This window comes from Peromyscus eremicus, chromosome 13, assembly GCF_949786415.1.
Source record: "Peromyscus eremicus chromosome 13, PerEre_H2_v1, whole genome shotgun sequence".
Taxonomy (NCBI): domain Eukaryota; kingdom Metazoa; phylum Chordata; class Mammalia; order Rodentia; family Cricetidae; genus Peromyscus; species Peromyscus eremicus.
Window position 1 is genome coordinate 8,907,005 of NC_081429.1, and position 25,289 is coordinate 8,932,293.

Here is a 25,289-nt window from a genome sequence, read left to right on the forward strand (position 1 = left end):
TGTACCTTGAGCTGTGAACTGGAGCAAACAATGTCTCCTTTGAGTTGATTCTGTCAGAGTATTTTACCGCAGCAACAAGGAAATCAACACACTATTCAGCATCACACTGCAATTTTTCACAAATGACCAATAACTAATCATCGAGATATAAAATCTTTTGATGTTGACTGTTCATTTGAATTTTTATCTTCCTTGCTGCTCCCAATCCTACTTTTCTTGCTATGTAGTACTTCTCCGTATGTGCTGGATCATTTTTCGGCTTGCATCTTGACACTGTTTCAATCACCACCATTGTCTGTGAAGTCTTTTTGTTACATTATCACTTCTAAGGTTTGTACTTTCATAGACAACATCTCTAATATGAAGTGAGTAAAACCATTCTTAGCCATTTACAAAACATTTACCTATGTGAACTTTTAGTATTTTTATGTTTTGATTTTAATCCATCTGAATTTATTTTTTTTATTAAGTGAGGTAGAATTTAACTTCTCCAAATAAAGCCAATTGTCCCAAACTCCACTTGTTTGAATTACACATTTTACACGTGTCTGTGTAGATCCCTACTAACACTTGGTTTTAGCTATTATATCTGAATAGTTCAGGGTGTTATGAGCTGAAAACAACAAGTGCTGTACTAAAAGCCCTTAACGATGCTGGTTCTGCTGCCATGCATCATAAGCACAAGAGCTTTCTTCAAGGGCTGGAACACATAGAGTTTCTCATTCTTTTGCCCATTTTTCACTAATGACATTGTTGTATAGCTTTTCCCTGTGACTTGAAACATTTTAGGCTGGAAAGAGGCTTGTTAAGACTTAGGAATTAAACAAAACTTACAAGTCTCAGAAGGTAAACAACTCACAAGTCTTAGGAAGCTCCTGAAACTTACAGGATGCACATAGCCCTTCGCAAGGTTATATGAGCAGTAACAATTTTACTCAGGGGAAGATACTCCCCAAGGACCCACCCCTGAGCTGCCTACAAGTTATGAATGGAGCTCCAGGTGAGCAACCCCTGAGCTGCCTGCAAGTTATGAATGGAGCTCCAGGTGAACAATTTTCATGAATCGTCACCCATGCTGAGTGGGTCTTTTGATGATGCAACTGCTATGTCTTCTACATCCCTGCAATAACCCATTTTGTAAAGGTTTCATGGTTTATGGATCTTCAATTTACGATTAATAGAAAACAACTCACAAAACATAAAATTCTACATTGTTTATGCCTCCTCCCTATTTGAGGATATTTGACTAAATGAACATTTGGGGGTGGTATAGGTTCCATGATTCTGGTGCTGTGTGGCATCAAGATGTTTAGAACCAGCTTATACAGGTAAGAATGGGGTGTTCACTTGGGCCTGTGGTCTGTGAGGTTTGGCATATGGTGGTGGCAGAACAATATGATAGTTATAGAAGCAGCTCACCACACTGGCCTACTGAGGGCCAGGTCAAAAGTCCAAACTCCTTATAATTCTGTTGGATGATTTCTGCTCAATGAGAGCTTGTTGTTAGTGAGATTTACTCATTAGGATCCCCAAAGCGCACAGACTGAATCCTCACGGGCTACTTCCCTTGTTCACTGGCTCAGAACCCAGATCCTCTGGGGCCCTGTCCTTGGCCCAGTTATTCATGTTTGATGAGCTCATTAGCAACTCAGTAACCAGGCAGAGTCTCCAGCAAATTAGCAGAGGTTGTCTGAAGGTGGAACCCAGGGGAGCAGCTACATTAGAGATGGAAAATAAGTTCTGTGTTGTTAGTGCACAGTCCAGGGAGATGAATCCCTCATTTCCAATAGGGACAGAGCAGAGGGCAAGCAGCCAAGGGTGCCTTTCAGGTGGAAACTGTGCTAGAATTTGTGTTCAGAAGACATTCGCTGGGTTCTGGTTCAGCACTGGCCCTGATCTCTCCGGACAGACACAAAACACACCCAAGCACATTAGTTTTGGGCTCACAACATGTTGAGATGAGGCTGTGTGAGGTTATTTTTAGCTTGAATTTATAATTATATAAGGTAGGTTGATTAGTATATTTCAGAATATGAATTTGAATATGGGAGTTCAAAAATAGTGTTGGAACTATCCCTGCATGTCTGAAATGAAGCCAATTTGGTCACAATGAATGACCTTTTTGATGTGATCTTGAATTTGTTTTGCAAGAATTTTATTGAGAATCTTGTATCTATGTTCATCAGGGAGATCAGTTTGTAATTGTGTGTGTGTGTGTGTGTGTGTGTGTGTGTGTGTGTGTGTGTCTGTGTGTGTCTGTGTCTGTGTTGTACCTTTATCTGGTTTTGGTATGAGAGTAATATTTGACAAAAAGATTTTTGAAGCCTTTCTTTCTTTTATACTTTATGAAATATTTTGGTAATATTGATGTTAATGCTTCTTTGAAGTTCTGAGAGAATTCTGCAGTGAATCCATCTGAAACTGGGCACCCTTAGTTGGGGGATTTAAAAATATATTTCATTTAATATTCTACACACATATAATATGTTTGGATCAAATCGACCTAACTCTCCTCCAGTTCCTCTCTTATTTTCCACTATCACCTTTTCCTCCATACTTGGATATATTTTTCAAATCACTGCTTCAATATAATTGTTGGTTATGAATCTAGATCTGTTTAAATTATACATTTCATCTTGGTTTAATTTTGGTATGTCATATACATTTAGAAATTCACTCATTTCTTAAGATTTTCCAATTTAATGGAATATTAGTTTTAAAGGTATTTCTTTATGACTTTCTTAATTTTATTATTGTTGGCTGTAATCTCTCCCTTCTCATTTCTAACTTTATTAATTTGTGTCTTTTCTTTTCTTTTTGTTTAATTTATTTAAAAGTTTGTCATGACCATCTAGATAGACAAAAAGTGACCTTGATAAAAATCAAACATTTCTTCATGAAAAAAGTCCTTAAGAGTCTAGGGTTGGAGGGAGCATAGCTCAGAATTATAAAGGCTATCTACAATAACAAATCTATACCCAACATAATATTACAATAATTGGGGAAGACCCCAAAGCATTCATACTAAGATTGGGACTAAGACAAGGGTGTCCACTCTCTCCACTGCTATCAAATAAGAAGAGAGAAAGAAATAAAAGAGATACAAATTGGAAGAGAAGTCAAAGTATCCCTATTTACAGATGATATGATTTTATATATGAGACCACAAAGACTCCACTAAAAATCTCTTACAGCTGATGAATACTTTCATTCAAGCAGCAAATTTCAAAATTAACAGACAAAAATCAATAGCATCTCAGTTGGTAGAGCATGAGACTTTTAATCTCAGGGTCATGGGTCCATGCCCCATGTTGAGTGCCAAAAAAATGTGAGAAATCCATGGATGTCTGGGAAGAAGACTTATTAAGGAATAAAATGGGGATCTCACTTATGAATACAGAACAAGTAAAGGCTGTTCCTAATCCAGCTGTGATTCTGCCCAAGGGTAATGGGGACCAACTACAAGCCACTCTCCACTGCTTGATCTGGCTCCAGGCCCCCAATTATGCAGACAAGACCATGCCCTAGGGCTGTTACCCTGAAGCCACAACAAAAGTTTTTTTTTCTATACCAGTGACATACAATGAAAAGGAGCTAAGGGAGCCAATCCCATTCACAATAGCTACAAAATCTAACCAAGGGAATAAAAGACCTCTACAATAAAAACCCTAAGAAACTGGAGAAGGACATAAAGGAAGGCATTAGAAGATAGAAAGACCTACCTTGCTCCTGGATCAGAAAAATCAGTCATGTGAAAATGGCCATCCTACCAAAAGAAATCTACAGATTCAATGCAGTCACAATTAAGATTCCACGGTTAATTCTCACAGACATAAAAAAATTCCAAAATTTATGTGGAGGTCCAAAAGTCCAAGAATATCCAAATCAACCCTGAACAAAAAATACTGCTGGAGATATCATCATACCTGATTTCAAATTATACTGTAGAGCATAGCAATAAAAACAGTATGGTACTGGCACAAAAACATAGATCAATTGTATAGAATAGAGGACTCTGAGAAACTACAGTTTTTTTAGAAAGATAATAAAAATGTACATTCAAGAAAAGATATCGTCATCAACAAATGGTGATGGGAAGCCCGTCTTTCAATACACAGAAGATGAAAAGAGGTTCTTATCTCTCACCCTGCATAAAACTCAACTTCAGAAGAATCAAGGGCCTCCACAGGAGAATGTGGGAAGAACGCTTGGACTCACAGCACAGGCAAAAGCTTTCTGAATAGGACTCTAGTAACACAGGAAATAAGGCCAACAATTGACAAATGCCATTCGTATGAAATTTTAAAAGCTTTCATACAGCACAGGAAACTGTCAACTGAGTGAAGAGGCAGCTCAGAGAATGGGAGAAAATCCTCTCAGCTATACATCTGACAGGATCGGCATCTAGAGTACACAAAGATCTACACAAAATCTAAATAGCAAGAAAATAAAAAATCCAACCAGATAGGAAGCCCTCAAAAGAAGAAAGACTAATGGTCAGTAAACACTTCAAATGTGTCCAGCATCCTTAGCTCTCAGGGAAGTGCAAATCACAACTATTTTCACACTCCATCTCATCTCAGTCAGAATGGTTATCACCAGAAATGCAAATGCAAAGCACTTACTAGGTTGTAGGAACAGGAACCCTCATACACTGTTGGTAGGATTGTAAACTATACACTGTGAAGAGCAGTTTGCAAGTCTCTCAAAACACTAGAAATGGATCTACCATATGACCAAACTATACCATTCCTGGGCATAGACACAAAAGAATTTTTATCCTACTTCAGAGATAATAATCCATCCATATTCATTGTTGCTCTCTTCACAATAACCAGGAAATGGGAACAACTTAGGTGCCCATCAACTGACTAATGGATACTGAAAGTGTAGTGCTTTTACGGAATGCAGTATCACACATTTATAAAGAAAAATTATATAATGAATTTGTATATAAGATAAATGGGTAGAACTGGAAAAGACTGGTAACTGAGGTTACCCAGGCTAGATTTTGCACGTGACAATACTGACCTATTGGACAACGGCAGCATGACTGTTACAGGGTAACCAATGCTTTCTGATTGTCTCTGAGGCCTGTTCTACAGGGAAGAGTTAATGCCTGCCTGTGTAAACCTGGCAAAAAGTCCAGCCCATGTCTTGGAAGGTCATAAGACTTAGGGTGGAACCTACTATTGTCTTGTCAATTGGTGGTGTTGACAAAACACCTTGTAACTTTCTATCGCTGGATGCTGGAGGAGGGAGAGGCAGAGTGGAAGCAAAGCCACTAATAAAGAGTAATAAGGTATGTGAGAGAGGATGTGTAACATATCCACCATCACATGGGAAACTGGTCCTTGAAACTGAACCTTCGATGACAGGGTTCAGCTCAGAACCTTGTTTTCTATTTATAACTATTAAGATTGGCTATGTTGATCCATTCCTATTATAAAGTGAACAGCATTACCAAAAAGCATTACCTCTGTAATTATTATGATTTTCATGTGAAATGCCCCATAGTTCAATGTCCCACGTGTTCAATGCTTGATACCTTCCTGATGTCACTATTATAGGGGGTTCTGGAAACTTTGGGTAGTGTGGACCTGCTTGGATGAAGTAGGTCACTGGGAATGTAACTCTGAAGGTTAGAACTGATCCTCCCTACCTGCTTCCTTATGCCTTGAGGCACGCAGTTTCTGCCACATGATCCAGCTGGCATGATGGTCAGTAGAACCAAGGACTATGGACCGAGGCCTCCAGAAAAAGAGATAAAATAAGCATTTCTTTTCCTCCGGTTGCTTTTCCATGTGCTCTGTCACAGCAATGGGAAGCTGGCTGACACAGGACATCTGTACCAGGAGCAGGGTCATGCTGTAATCCCTGGCAATGCGTTCCAGGAGTCTTTGGAACTGGTCTATGGGAGGAATTTGGAGGAGGTTTGTAGATGTGGGCCTGAGAAGCCTAGAATTCTATAAACACAGATTAACAATTCTCTTGGAAGCTCTTAAGACCAGACTGGACAGTAAAGTCAACCCTCACCAGGTTTCAAGAGGAAATGAGGGGCTCTTCTGGGCATTGGACTAGAGTCTATGTTACATTGTGGCAAGAACTTGTCTACATTTTATCTGCATTCTGACACTTTTCCTGAGGCTGAATGTAAAGGCAACACCCTAACAATTTGGTAAGAACTTTTAAAGGAAGCTCAGCATTCCGGCGGTGGCATGTTTTTTGCTGACTCCTTTTAGCTGGACTTACGGTGACTCTCAGAAGACGAATGTTTTGAAAAAGTTAGCATGGTTGGAAAATCACATGTAAATTGGGGACTAAGAGCCAGACATGGTGGTGCACATCTTTAATTCCAGTGCACAGGAGGAGGTAGAGGCAGGTGAATCTCCGTGAGTTTGAGGCCAGCCTGATACAGATAGGGAGTGCCAAGACAGAGCTACACAGTGAAAGCCTGTTTCAGAAAAGAAGAAAGGGAGGGAGGGAGAGAGGAAGGAAAGAAGGAGGGAAGAAGGGAGGGAGGGAGGGAGAGAGGGGGAAGGAAGGAAGGAAGGAAGGAAGGAAGGAAGGAAGGAAGGAAGGAAGGAAAGAAAGAAGGAAGGAAAAGCAGGTACGGTTTCTGAAGGGATCCATGTCATTGAAAAGGAATCAATTGTTTTACATCATGACAATAAGAAGGTTTGGAGCATATTAGGAACTGGCTACCCCCTGCCCATACCAGGTTCAAGGGTACGAACCTTTCATTTGAAAGGCTTTTCCTAGAGCATTCTGCTCACAGGGGATACTTAGGACGTTCTTCCCAGGAGTTGTTTTACCCTGTTCTGTTATAAAATGTTATTTTAATTCAGCAAAGACATGTTACATTTGTTTATGCTGTAGAATATCACTTTAACTGTGTAAAGATGTGTTACTTTTGTCTGTGCAGCATTTGTTTAACTATGTAAAGAGGTGTTGCATTTGTTTACCTTGCCTGCCTAAGGCACCTGATTGGTCTAAAAAGAGCTGGATGGCTGATAGCTAGGCAGGAGAAAGGATAGGCAGGGTTGGTGGGCAGAGAGAATTTAGAAACGAGAGAAGGAGGAGGAGAGAATGAGGGAGACACCTGGGGCCAGAAGCCAGGCAGCCACCAGTCAGCAGACATGAGATGCAGTGAAAGTAAAACATACAGAGGGAAGAAAAATAATAAGGCCCGGGGCAAAAGGTAGATAAAGAGAAACAGGTTAATTTAAGTTAAAAGACCTAGCCAGAAAGAGCTAAGCTAGGCTGAGCATTCAAAACCAATAGAAGTTTGTGCTATGATTTGGGAGCTGGTTGGTGGTCCAAAAGAAAAAGCCTGGTATATTGTTCAGCCACCCAAGCACCACCATATTGTCCAAGAGGGCTTCTGTGGTTGTTCTAGCTTACATATGAAGTTAGTCAAGAGTGTGCAGCCATGAGTGACACTCCATTTCCAAGGGGTATCAGAGTACACATGGAGACAGTCCTATAGAAGCCACAGAGATAGGGCCAGAGACCAGTGACCTAGAAAAGATATTTGCAATATATGTAAGATGAAAAGGTCTGTAATGTGTAATGAGTTCACAAAATCCAACAAGAAAAGGCTCGTCAATTGAGTGGGAAAATGAAACACTAGTGTAAGAGAAAGGGTAGAAAGGAAGAACAACTTCTGAGCACCATCTTTCCCACCAGGGAAATAAACCCAGCCTGGAGTGCAGTTGGGAAAGATCTAAAGTGAATGGGAACAGCTGTGCCCTGGGTTACAAGAGCATGGGTATATGATCTACAGGAAGGGCAACACTTCCACTGGGGCTCAGATGCCTTGCCTGCTAAAGTCACAACACCCTGGAAGAATTACATCACCACTGCCTGGGGCATGTGGTATAAAGAAGCAGAGATGGATGACAAGTGTGTGCAGCCACCATGAACTACAGGAGCAAAGTCATGGTCACTAAAAGGAAGTATTGTGTGTACTGCGAAGTGGGACCATAGGGAATGGACTCCCTTGGGTACAGTGGCCAACAAGTCTCCAGATCGGCAGAAGACACAGGACAACTGGAGTCAGAAGTCACAGGAAGTAACAAAGCTGTTGTCTCAGCTCCAAGACAAGCAGGCAGCAGATGTTCCCTTGTATTCAGAGAATAGCCAGCCCTTTGGTGCTATTCAGGCTGGCAACTGATAAAACAAAAACCACTCACATTAAAGAGAAAATTCTCTTTACCCAGTCCATGGCTGCAATGTTAAATGTATCCACAGCACCTTCAAAGAAACACTCAGAATAATATTTCAACTATTATCCAAACACCCAATGTCCTAGTTATGCTGACACATAAAATTACCTCTCACACCATGGTAGGAACGTGGACATCTCAAAAACTGATGGCATTGAGAAGTGTTGAGATGCACAAATGCACATGGCAATGGTGGAATCTCAAGGATTATGTGAAGTGCAAAGAGACAATGGTATAGAAACCAGCTGTTAGCCTATGCAATTATTACCAGGAAGACACACTTTGCCATGTTAATGCCAGGGAAGAATTAAACCATAATATACCCATAAGAGAGCACCCAGGAATTCACATCTGCACTCAGGAGTTTATGTCTCCACATAAGGGCTCACATTTGTACTCAAGAGCTCACATCTCTACATAGTAGCTCACACTTGGGAACTCACACTTGTACACAGAAACTCGCACCTGTACTAAGAATTTACACCAGCATCCAGGAGTTCAGTCCTGTACCCTGGATCTAACTCAGCACTCAGGAGTTCATATCCATACATAGGATCTCATATCCACACTCACAAGTTCACACCTGCATAAGGGGGCACACATTTGCAGCCCAGATTTCAAACAGTTTACACGGGACTTTGTCAAGGTTCCCAGCAGGTATAGCAACGTTGCTGGCCATTACTGGAAATGTTAGCAGAAGCACAGATGTTGCCTCAAACTCAGAGAAGATCTTTTTCTTTTTTTCTTTTTTTATTATTAAGAAATTTTATATTCATCTTACATAGCAATCACAGATCCCCCTCCCCTCCCTCCTCCCATCCCCCAGGCTCCCCCCTCCAAACCTATCCTCCATTCCCACCTCCTCCAAGGCAAGGCCTCCCATGGTGAGTCAGCAGAGCCTGACACACTCAGTTGAGACAGGTCTAAGCCCCTCCCCCTGCACCAAGGCTGTGTGAGGTGTCCCATCGTAGGCAGTGGGCTCCAAAAAGCCCACTCATGCACCAGGGATGGATCCTGATCCCACTGCCAGGGGCCCCTTAAGAAACAAAACTGTCTACCTATGCAGAGGGCCTAGTCCAGTCCCATGGAGGCTCCACAGCTATTGGTCCACAGTTCATGAGCTCCCACTAGATTGGTTTGGTTGTCTCTGTACATTTCACCATCACGATCTTGATGCCCCTTGCTCATAGAATCCCTCTTCTCTCTCTTCAACTGGACTCCCAGAGCTCGGCCTGGTGCTTGGCTGTGCATCTCTGCATCTGCTTCCATCGGTTGCTGGATGAAGGTTCTATGAATACAGTTAGGGTATTCACCAATCTGATTACCGGGGTAGACCAGTTCAGGCACCCTCTCCACGAATGCTGGTAGTCTAAGGTGGGGTCATCTTTGTGGATTCCTGGGAACTTCCCTAGTACCCAGTTTCTCCCTATCGCCATGATGTCTCCCTCTATCAAGATACAGAGAAGATCTTAAGAGCAAAACTAAAGAGCATTGTGATTAGTGCCTCATGCAATCCAGAGACAATCAGATCCACATGTGGGGACACAGCTAACAGCTGTGGGAGGGAAGGGGCTACTCTGGGCCCTGTGAGGAGCCTTGTCTTTTCCATCTCTTTGGGTTGGATCATGGTTTGCTGCCTCAAATTGCTCTGAGCAAAACTTGTGTTAGTTTTTCAAACCGGAAACATTCAGAAAGGAACAGAAAGGGGATGAGAGTCATCTACCCAGGCTTCTAGTGACACCGAGGGTTTTGGATTTGCAGAATTAGCGGACTGTGTAGATCTAGTTGCCATCTAGAGTGTGGTGGGCTGGCCATCTGCCCTAGGGAGGGCTCCTTACATCATTCCTCCCACATTAACATAGTGAGTTGGGGGAGCAACAAGGGGCCCATGTTGCCCCATTATAGTGACTGCTCTAATGAGAGACACAGGATACAGTTGGTCCTGAGTTGTCTCTGCTGTAATTCTGGTGGTTCCTCAAAGGTTTCCAGAGGACTGCAGGCTTCCTGCCAACCCAGAGAGCAGCAGTTCTCAACCAGTGGGTCATGACCCCTTTGAGGTCACATATCAGATATTTATGTTATGATGCATAACAGTAGCAAAATTACAGTTATAAAGTAGCAACAAAGTAATTTTATGGTTGGGGTCACCACAACATGAGGAACTGTATTAAAGGGTCCCAGCATTAGGAAGGTTGGGAACCATTGCCGTAGAGAGTGGGTGGCAAAGCAGAGATTGGCCACAGCCTGTCTTTCATCTATGGAGCCTGGGGAATTAGAGTCCCAGCTGTCAGTGGCCAGAAACTCCTTAATTGGCCACTGGAGGCCAGAGCCCCAGTACTACTAGGTGCAGAGCATCCTATCCAGCAGAGTGACCCCAAGGGCAGGCTGCTCCACACCCTGCCAGAGTTGACAGGAGAGCAGCCAAAGTGAGGAAACCCTGACTTCTCTCTTAAAAGACCCAGAACCCACCGCAACCAGAACATGCACAGCCAGTCTCCTACAGGGACACAGGGACCCAGCTCCGCTCACATGGCCCACCTCACTCCATGGCCCCGGAATCCACAGCTGACATGAAGATGGTCCAAAACCAATCGATCTGCCTCTCCAAATCCATCACAGACCAGGCTCATCAGCATGGGGCACTGGGTGCATGGGTATTAGCTGTGTGACCCTGGGCACACATGACTCTTACCTAAGAAAGGTAAGTTCATTGTATCACCTTTCAGGAGTAGGGGACCATCCATGGGGGTGGGGAGCAGAAAGGTGGAGCACACAGTGTACACTCAGGACCTGCCTCAGTAAACTGACATGTCTTGTCCTAATCACCTCAGGCTTTGGCACAGGTTAGAGTATGTAGTTTGGGAGTCTTATTAAACACCAGCTCCAATTGTGTAGGCAGGTGGGCTGAAGGTCTTCATCCAACCAGCTCAAGGACGCTGTGATGGTGCTCACTCAGGAGGGACAAGGCCAAGGGGAACACGGGCTTTCCCTACACACACGACGTCTGCCAGCTCGCCCACAGCAGAGCTGAGTCCTCAGCCCATACCTCTCTCCCCTTGCACAAACACCCTTAGATAATATTTTCCCTCAGCAACCTGGGATGATCAAGCTTGTCCTTGTTGCACCTGGAAACCAAGGACTAACTTTCATTTACACATCACATGTATCACCATGGAGACCTTTGTGGTCAGTACTGTGACCCCTGGCTGCTGTGTCAAGAGTGTGAATACAAAGCCATTTCAGGCACACCTTTGAGCTCACAGTGAGAAAAATCACCTATGTAGGGTGAGATGGGCTGAAATGTGCCCCCCAACCTCCACATCACTCCTGTGTGAGGGTGAGCTATGGAGGAGAAAGGAGCACATAACAAATGAACTCACTCAGGCCAGAGAAGTCCCCCAAGCTCCAGTGTAATGGAGAACAGACACCCTCTTCTCTCTATCCAAGACACTCAGTTCGGCACCTCCCTGTGTTGATTTATTGGCCAATAGCATGGTCATCATAGCCAGACACTTTGAGGACATCCCTAATCAGTCAATGCTATGACCACTGTGAATAAGAAAAAGTGACTGTAAGTGGTCAGAAGGCCAGAGGCCATCTCTCTCTGGTCTTAAGTGGCAAAGAACAAGACTTTATAAACCTCCAAAGATGAAGTGGAGTGGGGAGTAGAAATGGTAGTGAGATCCAGTGGGAGATGACAAGCATGTCCCAAAGATATCTAGAATGCAGTCCAGCTGTTTCTCAGGACACGGGTCTCAGCTGCCCCTTCACCACGATAGCCAACATCTACTCATTGTCTGGAGACCCTCACATCCTCCAGCAAACAGAGGATCTATACATTATTATTGTGGACAAGACATGGAGCTAGAGCGGCTGAGCATCCTGCAGGGAACAGGCAAGGGTTCTTCCCTACTCTTAGTCCTTCCTGGAGGGGACAAGATCACCCAGCTTGGGGAGGGCAGGAAGTCCTCATGAACATTTTGAGTCAATGAGACCTGAATGGTGCGGGTGGACTTAGTGGGCATCTGTACCAGGAGAGCTGCTCTGAGGTGTCTTTGTGATTAGGTAGGACAAGTGACTAAGAGGCAGGCACGGGGACCTTGAAAGGCTCTTTATACTCAGTCAGCTCTGGAAGTCTCTCCATGTCCTGAGAGCACTGTCCAGCCTCCCTGCAGAGGGAGGGCTCAGCAAATCCCTGAGAACTGAGTAAAGCAGAGGAATGTCCCCCTTCCAGGCCACTCAAGATCGTTTGGGAGATCACAGAAGTAGCAGACTTTTGGACAGGGGACAGCACGTGGAGAATGGGTTGCTGTGGTCTGTGGCACGTTTGACTGCACCGGTGAGATCTGCTCCCTCTCACTGCGTTCATCTACCCCTCTGCATCTGTCCCCACTCATGGCCACACCAGTCCACAGAAACGCAAGTGTCTCAGCAGTGTCCTTGCAGGGGTTTGTGTTGGTGGGATTTGGGGGAGGTGCAGAGACCCAGGCCCTGCTCTTCGCTGTCTTCCTGGCTCTGTACATGGTGACTGTCCTGGGCAACCTCACCATGATCGTGGTCATCACCCTGGATGCCCACCTGCACTCCCCCATGTACTTCTTCCTCAAGAACCTGTCCTTTGTCGACCTTTGCTACTCCTCTGTCATTGCCCCCAAAGCCATGACCATCTTCCTTTCCTCCTCCAAGGTCATCAGCTTCGAGGGCTGTGCCACACAGCTCTTCTTTTTCTCCCTTCTGGTTACCACCGAAGGCTTCCTCTTAGCAGTAATGGCCTATGACCGCTTTATGGCCATCTGCAGTCCCCTGAGGTACCCTGTGACCATGTGCCACATGGCATGTGTTCGTCTGGTTCTGGGTACCTACTGTGGAGGCTGCCTGAACTCCATCGTGCAGACCAGCCTCACATTCCAGCTGCCCTTCTGCAGTTCCAACCACATCGACCACTTCTACTGCGACGTGCCCCCACTGCTCCGGCTGGCCTGTGCAGACACAGCGCTCAATGAGCTTGTCATGTTTGGCATCTGTGGGCTCATCATTGTGTCTACCACTCTTGTGGTCCTCATCTCCTATGGCTACATCACAGTGACTATCCTCAGGATGCGCTCCGGGTCAGGGCGGCACAAGGTTTTCTCCACCTGTGGTTCCCACATGACGGCTGTGTCCTTGTTTTATGGGACTGTGTTTGTCATGTACGCACAGCCAGGAGCAGTGGCATCCATGGAGCAGGGCAAGGTGGTCTCTGTCTTCTACACCCTGGTCATCCCCATGCTCAACCCTCTCATCTACAGTCTGCGCAACAAGGATGTGAAAGATGCCCTCAAAAGGCTAGGACAAAGACCTAGCCTTGTGAAGGAGGGTGGGCAGTAAGGGGCTGTCCTAGGGCTGGAGGGGAGATTTCCACTGAAACATTTTCCGATCTCTTCCATTCACCCATTCTGCAATGGTTCTTGAAGGCTCATTGCAGACCAGGTCCTGGCTAAGCAGGAAGCAGAAGACCGCTGTGCTGAGAGCAAGTTCCAAGCCACTTGCTGCTGTGCGATGCAGTGAACAGGATTCACAGTTGTTGGGATTGAAGGAGGTTTTTTCTTTTCTATGAAAGGAGATAGCTGTTTGGACATAATGTGCAAAACAGAATAAATCCCTAATATCAAGTCCTTCTCCCTGACCCCACAGATGCACTGCTAGGCATGTCTTAGTGACCCCTTATGAGCATACAACCAAAGTGTCTTCTACTTCTCTTCAGTTCCTTCCAGCTCTCTCCACACCACTGAGATGAAACGTGTCGAAAATAACTCCAGCGGCTGGAGAGGTGGCTCACAGTTAAGAGTGCTTGGTGTTCTTGCAGAAAACCAGAGTTCAGTTCCCAGTACCCAAGTCAAGAGACTCAAACTCTTAACTCCAGTGGACTTCACACCCACTTCCACTTTTTTCCATGGACACCTGTACACACTTGTCCATACTACCAAACACACATACACATAAATAAAAATTTTACAAGTCACATAAAATAACTTTGAATGCATTGCCAAGTGTTCCTCATAATGGGTTCCACAGCTCTAGTGAACAACATCTAATATGGAGTCTTTCTCACAAAGAGCCATGGTCTAAAACTAATGTGGTAGTGAATATATACATCTTATATATGAACATATATGCATATATTAAAATCAATTCATTTTAAACCCACAATCCTGCGAGTTCACTACACTGTTGCTAGGGAAAAGATGTACAATCCCATAATATCCTCCATACAACCCCAGGCCTTCTGCCAAAACTCCAACACTTAACCAGATTCTTACCATAGTTCCCACTGTCTTCTGGAAACAGTCTATAAGACAGCCAAGCATTTGTCTTTGTTCGCAATTTCTGTTGCTCAGCATTAATCACAAGATTAATCCACGTGCTTGTGTACAGCAGAAGCTGCATGGTGTCTACTGCTGTCTGTGACTGCAGCTTGAGGACACCATATGCTCTGCTTTTGGGGAAATGGCTGTGGTTTGTCATTACTGTCTGCTGAGGCTGTGCTGCCATGGCCCCGTCGGTCTCCTACGTGAGAGGGTTTCTGTTGGAAATTGCTGTAAGTGCAGTTGCTTAGGAAAAGGGTATGCAAAAGTTAATCTTTTGTAGAAGCTACTAGTTTGAATTTGCTTGGACACTCCCTGTGCTTAGTGTGTATGTCCTGGTTGGCTAACAATCGGGAACTTCTCTTCATGTATCTAGTGACCACTTGGTTGCTTTGCTTGTAGCTTCCCTGTTCAGATGTTTTTACCATGTCCACTTCACACATGTGGTCATGGGGGGCTCTGCTGATTGTTTTCTTTTCCAATAGCATTTCTGCTTTGGGGCTGTGCTTCATCATGTGTCTTTAGCTCAACAGAAGCTCTTGTACTTAATGTTTTGAGTCAGCCATCTGTTTCTTTATGGTTAATGCACTGTGTCATGTCCAGAGAAGCTTGGTTTACTCTAAGCCAATGGGTCTCTCACCCTTTGGGACCGAGCTGATACCCACTATGTCAATGAGTCTCTGAAACACTTTTATTATTATTTTTATTTATTCATTCACATAAAATTATTTTTCATGTTTGATTTGATATAATAGCAACTTCTATTTTTCTCAACATGACTACTGACCTCTTAGAAAATCAGGTGTGGTTTTCCCCAGCAGCTCTGCGATGCCGCTTCCTCTGCACCCCAGCGTTGATGCTTGCCTGTGCTGCTCAACTCCACTCCTCCCACTGAGTTTCTTGCTACCCCAGGATCCGTGTGTGTGTGTGTGTGTGTGTGTGTGTGTGTGTGTGTGTGTGTGCCTTGACTCCATTCTATCCATTGAGCGTTTTGCCTGTCCTGAAGCCATTTTATGATATCATGCTAATATATAATAATGTAATAAAATATGGGAAGTAAAAACTAAAACCCAGAAAAGTTAAGTTCATTTTCCAAAAATTATCAGTAATAACTCGGCAGCATTTAAGAATAAATATTCAAATGTGTAATTGTCTAAACAACTTAGGAAGAATGGAAAAGTTCAGTGATATTGATGCGGATGGATGATGCGGGATAAAGATCAGCATTCAACTTAACTTATAAACTCAATCAGTCATGTTTGATCAGGTGTTTTGTTTTTGTTTTGTTTTTTTAAAAAAAAAACCTGAACAAATTAATCTACAACATGATGGGACACCTCAAATAGTAATTCCGGGGATTTTTGAAAATGGGAACAAAGAAGAGGAACATGTCTTGCAAATATCAAAACGTGTTTATAAAGTATATGAAATGCCAGTATTTGGGTATGTTCATAGAAATATTAGAAAGATGCCTCAAATGTCTGGGTACAAGAACCCTTTGGAATGTTACTGGAAATTGTCGGTAAGGGGGATCTGAATTTTTAGTAACTAGCAGTGATTAAGTGCACTCATCAAAACAAGGAGGGGTGTGAGGGTAGAACTCAAATCCTGCTTGGATGTTTAATTTATTTCATCATTTTGAGAGAAATCTGGCCAGGTGAGTGGATAAGAAAGGAAGATTCAGCATGATGTAGTTGCTCATGGGAATAGTCAAACAAACAAACAAAAGATATTTAGCAAGAAAAGTCCAACCTTGTGTCCTCATGCACAGTATAATAGGGCAGGCTAGACTCACAGCACCCTGGTAAGGAACTGAAACCTGAAAGGGAAATCTGGATAGGACCTCCTGTGTCCTTGCAGCTGGCCCTCACCACTATCACTGATGAGGCTTGCAGAATGCCTCCCCGGTGTCTTCCTAAGTGCAATTCACTTCCCTTCACTGCTGTGTTGTTTACAATTGAAAAAGCAGCCTTATCAACCTTCATCAGAAGACTCTTCAGAGAAAGGGAAGTTTTTGTGTAGTATCAAAAGCAGTAGATGGTGGTGATTTATAGGGACCCTGTGTGATCAAGGTCTGAAATTTGTGACATGGAGCCACAGAGCTACAATACTGGAGAGGTAGAATGGTGTGGGTGCATTGCTTACGTTACCAGGTGAAAGCAGACGGCTTCTCTCCTGCAGAGTCAGCGTCTCAGGAACCCGTAACACAAAGCATGAAAGGTTAGATTTCCACTGACCTAGAAGACAGATGTCTCAAATCAAGTTGTCAACACTATGAAGCCCCTGACATCTCTAGAAAAATTTCTTCCTTGTCCTCTCAGCATAGAATAGCTCCCAGTGATCTGTGGTGTTTCTTGTCTTGGGGCTTCCTTATCCCATCTCTGCCCACACTTTACATGTATTTCTATTATTGTATTTCGTATTACACATCCTGACCTCTGTTTACAGGGGAACCAGACATTGGCCAATGTAGCTGCAAAGATCTTGTCTCTCAGATGGCACACTCTGTTTCCAGGTAGCCATGGATTTTAGGACACTACTCAGTGAGTTCAGCCGTGGTCTATATGTTGAAAGGAAGTTATATTCTGTCCTTGCTGGATGTAGTGCTCTATCTAGGTCATTAAGCCCAGTGGCTATCATTCTTTGTTCAATGCTAACTCTTAATTGCTAGTTTTTGTCCATTTTATCAGTTGCTGAGAGAACTGTGGTGAATTTTAAATTTAAATTTATAAGTAAGCATGTCCTCTTAAATTCATGATTCTGCTTTATTTTACTTTCTGTCTCTTTTATGTATGGTGTCTGTCTGTCTCTCTCTCTCTCTCTCTCTCTTGCTCTCTCTGTCTCTGTCTCTCTCTGTCTCTGTCTCTCTCTCGTGTGTGTGTGTGTGTGTGTGTGTGTGTGTTGTATGCATGCATGTGTACATATGTATGTACACCACCACTCTCCACATTATTTCTGTGAGCCATCTTTCACTTTACCTGGAGTCCATTCATTTATCTAGGCTGGACGGCCAATAATCTCCCAGTATTTCCCTGTTCCTGTCTCCCAGCACTGGGGTGACAGATATGTGTGGCCACACCCAACGTTTAAGTAGGTGCTGAGGGAAGGGTCTAAACTCAAGTCCTCAGGCTTATGCAGCACATGATTTTAACCACTAGGCATCTTCCCAGCCCAACTTTACAAATTTTAAAACCTTGTTTATATTCAAATTAAAATGCTAATGCTATCTGTTGGATTAAATATATTCATATGAAATAACTCTCTATAAATTAATCTTTAAAATAAAGTTTTTTCTAGATATTTATATTGTTCCTCCTTCTTTTCGAGTATGTTTACAATATAACCCATTTCAGCTTTTTCTTTCTATTATCTGTACTTCGCAACACATCCTCTTTTTAAAACATTGATTATGGATTGTATCTTGGTTTTACAAACTTTGGTTTCAATAGAGACATTTTATTTCGTGTAGTGTTGACCTGAGGGGAACTCTAATGGTCAAAGATAAATGTTTTATTGTGAAGAATGATCATAAATTCAGTAGACTGACAGATATAAGTTGATATGCTCAAATATATCATTGGAAGACGCTGATCTCCTAATTGATTATTATACATAAATAGAGAGTGCTTATCTTGCCCTCCCTCTATGATGTATCACTGAAAAGTGGGTAATTCTTCATCACAGCCAAGTAGGAAGCAACGCCTGTTTCAAAGTGAGAGGACCAGCCATCTCCAGTTCTGCAGCTGTGAAGCAGGATAACAAATGCACCCAATTACTGTGTAAAACCCATGCATGAGCGGGGGGGGGGGGAATAAACTGTGCTCATTGATGATTGATGCAATCATAAAAGAAAATCTGACACCAGAGACCTCCTGAAGGAAGAAGCCAGGCCTGCCACAGTGAGGCTGCTCAATGGTAGCCACAGTAGTGGAGATAACAACTAGATCCCAATGAAGCATTTGGAACCGAAAGGTGATTGACAAGAGACAGACAGGGCAGAGGAACTCACGCACAACACCATGAGATGAAGTCATCAGGCCCAGAGTAGAAGAGATTCTAGAGAATAAAAGATCTGGTGAACTAAAGACATTGACCTCAGAAATATACCAATCAAAGAAAATGATCTCGGCGATTCTGTATTAAGAGGACACTGATTCCAGAGACATGTAAAGCCAGTTCAGACTCCACACACAGCTTTCAGATACTTGAACACTGACAGATAACTTGAGGGACTTCTATTTCTGCGGGTGTAATAGCACTATAAAGACCCTTTGAAAAGCCCTGGTGCTTTAGAGATGCCAGATGAAGTATGCATAGAAGAGTTTGTAATGCATATTGGTCAGTTCTGTGCTATAAAAATACCTCAACGAAACAACTTATATAAGGAAATATTTGGTTTGGCTTATGGCATCAGCCCATGACCTCAGCTCTGTTCATATTGGTCCATACTGAGTCAAACATCATGGTGGCACGCGAAGTGGAGAAAAAGACTTTTAACTTCATGGTGACCAGGAATGAGGGCAGGAAAGGGGTGTGGGGACCAAGTACACCATCCAAGAAGTGTCCTAGTGACCCATTTCCCCTAGGTAAGACCCCACTTCATATGGATCCTAGTCTTGGATGCCACCGTCTTGGGGAAACCAGCATACGAGTTCATAAGGGATAGTTTTGCATTCAAACCTTAACGTTCTATCCCTTCCCCCCGAGGCTTATGTTCAATGCATGATGGGAAATAAGCTTAGCCATCTTTACAAGTCCCCAAACTCGTAACATTTCTAACATCATTCAAAAGTCAAAGACCAAAGACTCCACTGAAAATGAAAGTAAAATCTTAGCCATGTTTTCTATAACAAGAATAATTTATAAACTCCTGTGGCGGCTTGCGTGAGATCGGCCTTCATTGGCTCATATATTTGAATGCTTAGTCACCAGTTAGATCTGGTTGTGAAAGATTAGGAGGTATGGTCTTATTGAAGGAGGCATGTCACTGGAAGTGGGCTTTGAGGCTTCAAACACCCAGGGCAGGCTGCTTTCTCTCTCTCTTCCTGCTGCTTGTGGATTAGGATGTTCAGCTACTGCTTTGGCAGCATGCCTGTCTGCTTCCCGCCATGATGATCACGTAACCCTGTAAAACTGTAAGCAAGCCCCTAATTAAATGATTTATTTTATAAAACTTGCCTTGGTCACGGTGTCTCTTCACAGCAATAGAACTCCCAAACCACAATGAAATAGAATTAACATTTCCACAAGATATAATGGGAACACAGAAAGTAAGGGTGGACAAAATATAAGACCCAAACCCATCAGATGCCCCTAGCACAAGGTTCTTTTCCAAGGGCATGTGGTATCAAGAGCTTCACTAACCTTGAGAAATCACACCCCCATGGCCTTGCATGTTGGAGTCCATACAGTTTCTCCCATTGTCTACAGCCTTGACTAGTAGACATCCCATGTGCCTCAATACCCTGAGGTCACAATTGCAACCTATGGTTTACACATGGCTGTGGCAATATTTATTTTGTGCACCCTAATAAAGCTTATCTGGGGATCAGAGGAAAAAACCAGCCACTATATTAAACATAGAGCCAAGCAGTGGTAGCACAAGTCTTTAATCCTAGCATTCAAAAGTCAGAGATCCATCTGGATCTCTGTGAGTTCAAGGCCACACTGGGAACAGAGCCAGCCATGGTGGCACACACCTTTAACCCCAGCACTAATTAAACATAGAGATCTGGAGGCCTAGACAGACAGGAAGTGATATAGCTGGGCAGAGAGAGGAAGTAAGATGGCAGGGAATAGGAAGGTTTATAGGTGTGAGTATACAAGAAGTAGCTCTCTCTGGAGGCTGAGGAGTTGGTAAGGTGAAGTTGGCTGTGGCTTGTTCTGTTTCTCTGATCTTCCACCTTTCACCCTAATATCTGGCTCTGTTTTTTTTTAATTAATAAATGTGTTTAGCAATTCGTGTTATACATGACACTGAGAAGGCCTGCCCACAGGTGTAGCAACCTTGCTGTCTGTTGTCTGACCTCCCAAGACATTCCTTTGTAATCTGAGTGGAAAGTATTCATGACCTGATAATGCTTGCACTTGTATATTTGCTAAACTACCATCTGGTGGTTGATGCCAAGCTATGACCCCATCTCAGGCCTCGTGGGCCGGGCCTTCACTGTCCACATTCCTTCCAGCAGTCTGACTTTCTGATTCCCCCACCAGCATTATCCATGCCTGCTCATTTAGGGTGGAATGAATTGACCAGCTAACGACCTTACAGAAGGACTCCAACATCATACTTCTCACATCAACGTAGCAAGTTGAAGAGAGTGACGAGGGAACGGCTGTGGCCAGGAGGCCACATTGCCCATAGGGTGGCCACATTGCCCATAGGGTGGCCACATTGCCCGTAGGGTGGCCACGTTGCCCATAGGGTGGCTGCTCTAATGAGTTACACTGACTTGTGCTCCCGAGTTGTCTCTGCGGTAATCCTGATGGTACCTCCAGGGGTCCCTGAGAGCTGCAGGCTTCCTGCCAACCCATAGGGCATGGATGGTGATGAGGCAGAGACTGGCCACAGCCAGTCCTCCACCTGTAGAGCCCAGAGAGTTAGATTCCCAGCTGTCAGTGGGCCAGCACCCTCTTAATTGGCCATTGGAGGCCAAGAGTCCCATGGCGAGATCCAGAGCATCCTCTCTAGCAGAGTATCCTCTCCACATAGTTTCCTGCTTGCAGTAACAGGAAAGCAGGCAAGGTGAGGAAGCTTAGGCTTCCTTCTTTACAAAACCCAGAACCTGTCACAGCCAGGACAGCCAGGACCCTCACGGGCACCCAGGTACCCACCTCTGATCATAGTTACCTCACTCTATTTCACAGGAATCCACGGAAGATCTGATTAAGGGACATAATCAACCAATGTCCACTCCATGTAGCCATCACAGACCAGGCTCAGCAGCACGGGGGCACGGGGAGCTTGAGTGTTGGCTGTGTGAGCCTGGGGTAGACCTGATTTACTTATGAAAGGTAAGTTCATTGTCTCACCTGTGAGGAGTAGGAAACAATGTAGGTAGAGCTCAGAAGGGTAGACTAAGCCATGTTCACTTGGGGCCTGCCTCAGTAAGCTGGTATATTCTATCTTGGTCACCCCTGGCCTTGGCAGTGTAGAGTACACAGTTTTGGAGGGGCCTAGCCTTTCTCAACCTTATTGAACACTAGCTCCAATTCTGCAGGTAAGTGAGTTAAAGCTCTGCATCCAGGCAGATCACAGGAGGAAGTAACTCTGTCAGCTCATGAGGAGCAGGGTTGGAGTGTGCAATGGTTGTTCCCTCACAGTCACTACCACCGGCTCTCTCACAGCAGAGAAATGTCCTCAATCTATGCTTCCCTTCTATTCCACAACAGTCCTTAGATAAGCAAGCTTGTTTGGGGGTTAACAGGAAGCAAAGGACTAGCTTTCCTTTCCATATCACACTCATTACCATGGAAACCTGTGTGTGGTCAGTACTGTGATCCCTGGTGGCTGTGTCAAGAGTGTGAGCACAATTCCACACACATCTTTGAGCCCACAGTAGAAAATTGAGCTTTGTAGTGCATGGTGGGTGCAGATGGGGGCCCCCAACCACCATATCACTCCTGTGTGAAGGTGAAATGTGAAGGAGAGCAGAGGACACAAAAAATGAGCCCACTCAGACCTGAGAACTTTCCTAATGTCCAGAATGATAAAGAATAGACATCACACAGATCTACCCGTGTGTCTCAGCATAGCAACTTCCTGTCTTGGTCCTGTGTGTGAACCAATACTGTCGTGACCATAGTCATCCCCACTCAGGACACTCCTAGCCTTTCAGTGCTGTGAGTATAAGAAAAAGTGGCCAGGAATGGTCTGAGAGCATTGGACAGATCCAACTCTACCTAGTTTTCAAACGGGAAAGAGTGCAATCTTTTAAATCCTCCAAACTTGAGTTGAAGTACAAAGCAGAGCTGGCAGTGAGATCAGTTTTGAGGGCTCAAGGATGTCCCAAATATATCAAGGACCCATCCTGCTGTTTTTTATATGCTGGAACTGGGCTATCTCCTCTCCAGGTTCTATTCAACAAGACATTGACAGGAATTCCCTGGCACACACTGATGGCCACTGAATTCCATGTTCAGAATAAGAAGACTTGGTCCTGCATGGGACGGACATGGCTCAGCCTCAGCCTGGGAAGGGCTGCTCTCTGCCTTTTGTTTTCAGCCAGGAGATGGAAGAATAGGATCACACAACCCAACTTTTGGAAGGGCAGGAGGCCCTTGTAATATTCTTGAATCAATGAGTATAGTGAGGTGTGGGAGACACAGGGTGGGAGTCAGGGGACAGCTGTACTGATGACACAGGCATCCCTTGGAGGAAGTAGGACAGGATCCCTGAAAGCCCCAAAGCTGAAGCAGAATAGAGACAGAGCTGACAGTGAGACAAGGTTCAATGCCATGAGCATGTCCTAAACACGTGTGGGCCCCAGTGTTGGTATTTGTCAGGACACGGATCTGGGTGAAGGTAAGGTTACACCCTCACCACAATATCCAGTTCTTGACGTTTGCAGGGACTCCTCACATCCTCAAGGAAGCAGAGTCTGCGCACCAGACTTGGAGTCAGAGCTGCCGTGGCGAGGTCAGGAATCCTGCAGGGGACACGGGCACAGCCTGGAGAGAGCTATTTCCCTACTCCGAGCCCAGCCTAGAGATGACAAAGTCTCCTACCCCAGCTTCTGGGAGGTCAGTAGGTTCTGTTGTCCATTCTATGATTGGTGAGTAGGATAGAATGTCAGGGTAGGGTTTGGGGACAACTTTAAAAATGGTAACACTCCGGAGTGTCCACTCAGGTGGACAGCAAACAACTCAGAAGCAAGTGGAGGAGCACTGAACAGCTGTCTGCACCTAAAACTCAGCTCAGAAACCATCTTTGTATCCTCACAACCCAGCCCAGGCTTCTGCACAGACAGGGCTCACTCAACACAGCCTCATGAATTATGTAAGTTGGAGGAAATGTCTCCTTTAATGCCACACTGGTCTATCCGGAAGGAGATCCAGGCCTCTTAGTTTGTGGGCAGCATGTCCCTGATGAGTCTCGGTACTCCATGGCACATATGACTTTAGAGGGGAGGACTGTCTCCTTTCTGCCTCCACTGCCATCCTCTCTGCATTTGTCCCCACTCATGGCCGCACCAGTCCACAGAAATGCAAGTCTCTCCACAGTGTCCTTACAGGGGTTCGTGCTCGTGGGATTTGAGGGAAGTGCAGAGACCCAGGCCCTGCTCTTTGCTGTCTTCCTGGCTCTGTACATGGTATCCTTCCTGGGCAACCTCACCATGATCGTGGTCATCACCCTGGATGCCCGCCTGCACTCCCCCATGTACTTCTTCCTCAAGAACCTGTCCTTTGTTGACCTCTGCTACTCCTCTGTCATTGGCCCCAAAGCCATGGCCAACTTCTATTCTTCCAACGTCATAGGTGTTGCTGGTTGTGCCACACAATTGTTTTTCTTCTCCTTTCTGGGAACAACTGAAGCTTTACTCTTGGCCGTGATGGCCTACGACCGCTTCGTGGCCATCTGTAGTCCTCTGCACTACCCAGTGACCATGTCCCCCACAGTCTGTGCTTGCCTTGTGCTGGCTGCCTACTGTGGAGGCTGCCTCAACTCCATTGTGGAGACCAGCCTCACTTTCCAACTTCCCTTCTGTCGCTCCAATCGCATCGACCATTTCTTCTGTGATGTGCCCCCTCTCCTCCAGCTTGCCTGTGCCGACACCTCTGTGAATGAGTTGGTGATGTTTGCTATCTGCGGTTTCATTCTAATGGGGGCCACACTAGTCATCCTGATTTCCTACAGCTACATCACCATGACCATCCTTGGCATGCACTCGGGATCCAGGCACAAGGTCTTCTCCACCTGTGGCTCCCACATGACAGCTGTGTCCTTGTTTTATGGGACTGGCATTGCTATATATGGCCAGCCAGGTGGTGTGGCATCTAGAGAGCAAGGCAAAGTGGTCTCCATCTTTTACACCCTGGTCATCCCCATGCTCAACCCCCTCATCTACAGTCTGCGCAACAAAGATGTGAAGGACGCCCTGCAGAGACTGGGACAGAGATGTGGAGCTGTGTGAAGGAAGGCGGCCAGTAAGGGACGGTGTCTGGGAATGGAGGGAATGGTTGTGTGGAAGACACATCTCATTACTAGAACAGTTTACGTGTGTTTTGAGTCTTGCTTTCCGGCTTGCTTCTGGGTAGCTTCCTGTATGCTCTCCTCCTTCCCGAACCCTTGTTTGCCTCCTTCCATCACAAACAGCAAAGGCTCATGGGATAGACACTACTATATTAGGACAATTATCCATGAGGACGAGGCTGCTCCTTGGAGCAGAAATAATCACCCCCTGGGAACCAGCTTTTCCTTCAAACAGCGAGGGGTTTCTTAGGCCACTCTGTAGAATGGAGAGCCCCATGGTGAGCTACACTGCTGTCCTCTGTCTCAATGCCTGTCCTATTCAACTATAACTCATGTCGGTACCCCAGAAATGGACTCATGTCACTAGACCTGCTGTCCACTCTCGGCAGTGTAGTTACAATTGTCAAACTTCCTCTCCTTCACTCTAGCCATCACTGGACTCTGTAAAGGGCATATTGGAACAGGTGGCTAAGCCCAGCCCATTGGGACTGCTTGGAGCTTGGGTTTCTTTCTTAAAACACCTGC

At 44.8% G+C, this 25,289-nt stretch overlaps 2 protein-coding genes across 2 annotated transcripts; both read left to right on the forward strand.

Annotated features, from left to right (window-relative positions):
- The first annotated feature begins 12,623 nt into the window (after nt 1-12,623).
- Nucleotides 12,624-13,595, forward strand: LOC131923436 (olfactory receptor 9S13-like). Its single transcript, XM_059278468.1, has one exon. The coding sequence runs from the start codon at nt 12,624-12,626 to the stop codon at nt 13,593-13,595; it is 972 nt and encodes a 323-aa protein (XP_059134451.1).
- A 10,159-nt stretch (nt 13,596-23,754) lies between these two features.
- Nucleotides 23,755-24,705, forward strand: LOC131923611 (olfactory receptor 9S13-like). Its single transcript, XM_059278733.1, has one exon. It carries the CDS (start codon nt 23,755-23,757, stop codon nt 24,703-24,705), a length of 951 nt encoding a protein of 316 aa, XP_059134716.1.
- The last annotated feature ends 584 nt before the right edge of the window (nt 24,706-25,289 follow it).

Coding starts and splice junctions, on each gene's coding strand:
- LOC131923436 (XM_059278468.1), top strand. CDS start 12,624: ATGGCCACACCAGTCCACAGAAACGCAAGTGTCTCAGCAGTGTCCTTG.
- LOC131923611 (XM_059278733.1), top strand. CDS start 23,755: ATGGCCGCACCAGTCCACAGAAATGCAAGTCTCTCCACAGTGTCCTTA.